The sequence below is a fragment of the Camelina sativa genome, chromosome 9 (assembly GCF_000633955.1).
Source record: "Camelina sativa cultivar DH55 chromosome 9, Cs, whole genome shotgun sequence".
NCBI lineage: Eukaryota > Viridiplantae > Streptophyta > Magnoliopsida > Brassicales > Brassicaceae > Camelina > Camelina sativa.
In genome coordinates, this window is record NC_025693.1 from 23,349,148 (window position 1) to 23,353,611 (window position 4,464).

The 4,464-nt window shown below is 40.3% G+C and overlaps 2 protein-coding genes across 2 annotated transcripts; both read left to right on the forward strand.

The window, feature by feature from the left end:
* LOC104711880 (thioredoxin-like 3-3) lies at window positions 683-1,599 on the forward strand. Its single transcript, XM_010428656.2, has 3 exons — window positions 683-870; window positions 987-1,012; window positions 1,171-1,599. The coding sequence occupies exons 1-3, from the start codon at window positions 736-738 to the stop codon at window positions 1,388-1,390; spliced, it is 381 nt and encodes a 126-aa protein (XP_010426958.1). The 5' UTR covers window positions 683-735; the 3' UTR covers window positions 1,391-1,599.
* Window positions 1,699-4,464, forward strand: LOC104711884 (cell division control protein 48 homolog D-like; the record flags this gene model as incomplete). The annotated part of the gene is made up of 8 exons (XM_010428659.2): window positions 1,699-1,841; window positions 1,961-2,126; window positions 2,328-2,556; window positions 2,650-3,416; window positions 3,506-3,727; window positions 3,831-3,902; window positions 3,994-4,275; window positions 4,372-4,464. Coding segments are annotated over exons 1-8 (1,860 nt in total), but the record flags the coding sequence as incomplete, so codon positions are not given.

The window sequence follows — 4,464 nt, forward strand, 5'->3', positions numbered from 1 at the left end:
ATTCCTATTTTACTCGGACTGTCTCTCGGACTAAGTACCGAAACCTCCCATCCCATTTCTCGGCAATTTACAAACCTGTTCGACCGAACCAATTTTCATCCAGAAACTTGCAAGCCTGAATGATCTGATCACTGTAAACTTGGGATTCCATTTCCCCAGTTCGAACGTCTGTTCACTACTTCAGTAGTTTCGAACTCTCCATTTCCATCGCCCAACCCCTTAACTGTCGGATTCTACCGTCGATGAGTATCGGCAACTCTCGATACAATCCTCGATAAAATCCTCGATAGAATCCTCGATACAATCCTCGATAAAATCCTCGATAGAATCCTCGATACAATCCTCGATAGAATCCTCGATAAATCCCTCGATAGAATCCTCGATAAAATCCTCGATACAATCCTCGATACAATCCTCGATAGAGTCCTCGATAGAATCCTCGACTCTGATTTCTCGACTATCTCGACTCGGATTTCTCGACTATCTCCCACCGAGGTTCCGGGTCGTTACAGGTACCTCTAATTGTATCAGCGTATTTGCCTCTTTCAAACTCGTAATTTGACCCGGGTTTTAACAAAAACCTGTCGATGTTGAAAATTATAATTGGCTAAAATCGGTTTAGGCTTAAATCAATTGGTACTTTTGGTTCGGTTTAGGTTTTATATTATCAAACTTGTGGTGCGCGAAACGGCGAAAGGATAAAAATCGGCAATTTCGAAACCCAAACAGACAAAAATGAGAAAACAAGAATCGGAGGAAGCAAAACTTGAATTGGAGTCCAAATCGAATCATGATGGAAATTTAAAAATCGCACCGGACGACCAAAGTTTCCTCACAATTCTTGACGACATCAAATCTTCGAAATCTCCGGTAGTTTTATTACAGGCCCACAACTATTACCATTTGTACACACGTTTTTAAGATCCAAAGCTGGGTTCTTTCGTAATCTGACTGGTTCGTCTTGTGTTTGTATTTGTGATTTGCAGGCTGTTATTAACTACGGGGCTTCATGGTACGTTTTTGTTCTTCGTATTTGCCAAATATGCATATCATGCTTATAAAGTGTTCGATGAAATGCCTCAATGAGCACGATACTCTCTCTCTCTCTTTATTTTTATTTATTTTTTATTATTTTGACTGAGATTATTATTAGCGGTTGAAACTGTGCAGGTGTGGAGTATGTAGCCAGATCCTTCCTGCGTTCCAAAAGCTGAGCAACAGTTTCTCGAGGCTCAAGTTTGTATATGCAGATATCGACGAGTGCCCTGAAACCACTCGCCACATCCGTTACACACCAACGTTTCAGTTTTACCGAGACGGCGAAAAAATCGATGAGATGTATGGAGCTGGTGAAGAGAGGCTCCATGATCGTCTTTGGCTTCACTCTTGAAACATGTTTTTTTTGAAACTGAGGACTGGAAACGGTTGTACTTGCCTACTTGGTAATTGGTATGACGGTTAATGACTTATGTAATTGGGCCATGTTTAGAGATCGGACAGTCCATACTTTTATCAGACCGACCTTTGCCATACTTTTTTTTTGTATATTATTTACAAACGTGTGCTGAATTTAATTTATAATTATCCTTTTCCAATTTTCCATTTATGAAATTTAGAAAAGGCAACTAAAATAACGCCAAATAAATTTTTTTTTTGGAAAAATGGGAAAATAATTTTTTTTTCTTATATAATAAGCACACACACACACCTGACTTCTTTATTTTCTCACATAAGAAACCGAACCGATCACACTTCTCGAACCTTCTTCTTCTGCTCTTTGGCAAAGCTCTCTCTCTGTTGTAGAAATCAAACATGGCGAATGAAGCTGAATCATCTGATTCGTAAGTACTTGTTGATTACTACTTTTTTCATCAATCAATATAATCATCTTAAGATTTCATTAACTCTTCGTGTTGTGTTTTTTTCTGATTTTTTTTTTTGGTTTTGAATTATATATCAGTAAGGGGACGAAGAAGGATTTTAGCACAGCGATTCTGGAGAGAAAGAAGGCGGCGAATCGTTTGGTTGTGGATGAGGCCATCAACGATGATAACTCCGTCGTTTGTCTTCACCCTGCCACCATGGAGAAGCTTCAACTCTTTCGTGGTGATACCGTTTTAATCAAGGTCTGATTTTGTATTTACTTTTTTAATTTCTCTTCTTGTGTTGTTTCCTTTGCTTAATTATCCTAATTCAGGGTTATTAGGGTTTTGTCTTTTAAGTTCAGAAAGGTTTGATTTTTTTTGAATTCGTGTTGGGGTTTCTAGAACTTGAGATCACTGTGTCTTTAGATTTGTGTGTATTGAATTTTGGGAATTGTGTTGCAGGGAAAGAAGAGGAAGGATACTGTGTGTATTGCTTTAGCTGATGATACTTGTGAAGAACCAAAAATCAGGATGAACAAGGTTGTTAGGTCTAACCTCAGGGTTAGGCTTGCAGATGTTACCTCTGTTCATCAATGCCCTGATGTCAAGTATGGGAAGCGTGTTCATATCTTGCCCGTTGATGATACCATTGAAGGAGTTTCTGGAAATCTATTTGATGCTTACCTTAAACGTAAGTGTTTTTTTTTCTCTTCCTGTTTTTTTTATTCTCTTGTTCCATGTTTAGTACAGCGGTTTAATGTTAGTATTTGTCTGTTTGTGCCAGCTTATTTCTTGGAAGCATATCGTCCGGTGAGGAAGGGTGATTTTTTCTTGGTTAGAGGAGGGATGAGAAGTATTGAGTTTAAGGTTATTGAGACTGATCCTGCTGAATACTGTGTGGTCGCTCCAGATACAGAAATTTTCTGTGAGGGTGAGCCGATTAAGAGAGAGGATGAGGAGAGGCTTGATGAAGTTGGGTATGATGATGTTGGTGGTGTCAGGAAACAGATGGCTCAGATTCGTGAACTTGTTGAGCTCCCATTGAGGCATCCACAGCTTTTTAAGTCCATTGGTGTGAAACCTCCCAAGGGAATCTTGCTCTATGGTCCTCCTGGTTCTGGGAAGACATTGATTGCCCGTGCTGTTGCTAATGAGACTGGTGCGTTTTTCTTTTGTATCAATGGTCCTGAGATCATGTCTAAGCTAGCTGGTGAGAGTGAGAGCAACCTCAGGAAAGCTTTCGAGGAAGCTGAGAAGAATGCTCCCTCTATCATTTTCATTGATGAGATCGATTCCATTGCTCCAAAAAGAGAGAAGACACATGGGGAAGTTGAGAGACGGATCGTTTCCCAGCTCTTGACACTTATGGATGGGCTTAAAGCTAGAGCGCATGTGATCGTTATGGGAGCGACCAACCGTCCAAACAGCATTGATCCTGCTTTGAGAAGGTTTGGACGGTTTGACAGAGAAATTGATATTGGTGTTCCTGATGAGATTGGTCGTCTTGAGGTTCTAAGGATTCACACCAAGAACATGAAGCTCGCAGAAGATGTAATGTTCTGTTGTGTATATTATTTATCTTCTTCTTTTCGTTTGCCTTTCTCTGTTTTTCAGGTCTGACATGGTTTTCTCTTATTCAGGTTGATTTGGAAAGAGTCTCCAAAGACACCCATGGGTATGTTGGTGCTGATCTTGCAGCATTATGCACTGAAGCTGCTCTTCAGTGCATCAGGGAGAAGATGGATGCAATTGACCTAGAAGACGACGAGATAGATGCTGAAATTCTCAATTCTATGGCTGTGACTAATGAGCATTTCCAGACTGCCCTTGGTAACAGCAATCCTTCTGCTCTACGTGAGACGGTAAGTTCAGGAGATCAATATTTTGGTTTGCGGTTTCTTAGTCTATTTGGTACCATTCTTACTAAACGGGTGTTCTCAAACTGTTATTTTCTCTTTTAACCAGGTTGTTGAAGTGCCTAATGTTTCTTGGGCGGACATTGGTGGTCTTGAGAATGTCAAGAGGGAGCTCCAAGAGGTAAACATTAAGATTTTCAGCGATTTGACATATTTTTTTTTAACATTGACCTGTGAATATGAACTAATATGTTATGATTTTGTGTGTTTAGACTGTTCAATATCCAGTGGAGCATCCGGAGAAATTCGAGAAGTTTGGGATGTCACCATCTAAAGGAGTCCTATTCTATGGTCCTCCTGGTTGTGGAAAGACCCTCTTGGCTAAGGCTATTGCAAACGAGTGTCAAGCCAACTTCATTAGTATCAAAGGTCCTGAGTTACTCACAATGTGGTTTGGAGAGAGTGAAGCCAATGTGAGAGAGATATTCGACAAGGCACGCCAGTCTGCTCCTTGTGTTCTTTTCTTCGATGAGCTTGACTCCATTGCCACTCAGGTATTTTCATCAGTTCCTTATTCACTTTACTTATGCAACCTATGCGCTTTACCTTCATCTCAAATAACTTTAAATGAACATCTCTTGTGATAATAGAGAGGTAGCAGTGTTGGAGATGCTGGTGGTGCAGCAGACAGAGTACTGAACCAGCTTCTTACAGAGATGGATGGAATGTCTGCTAAGAAGACT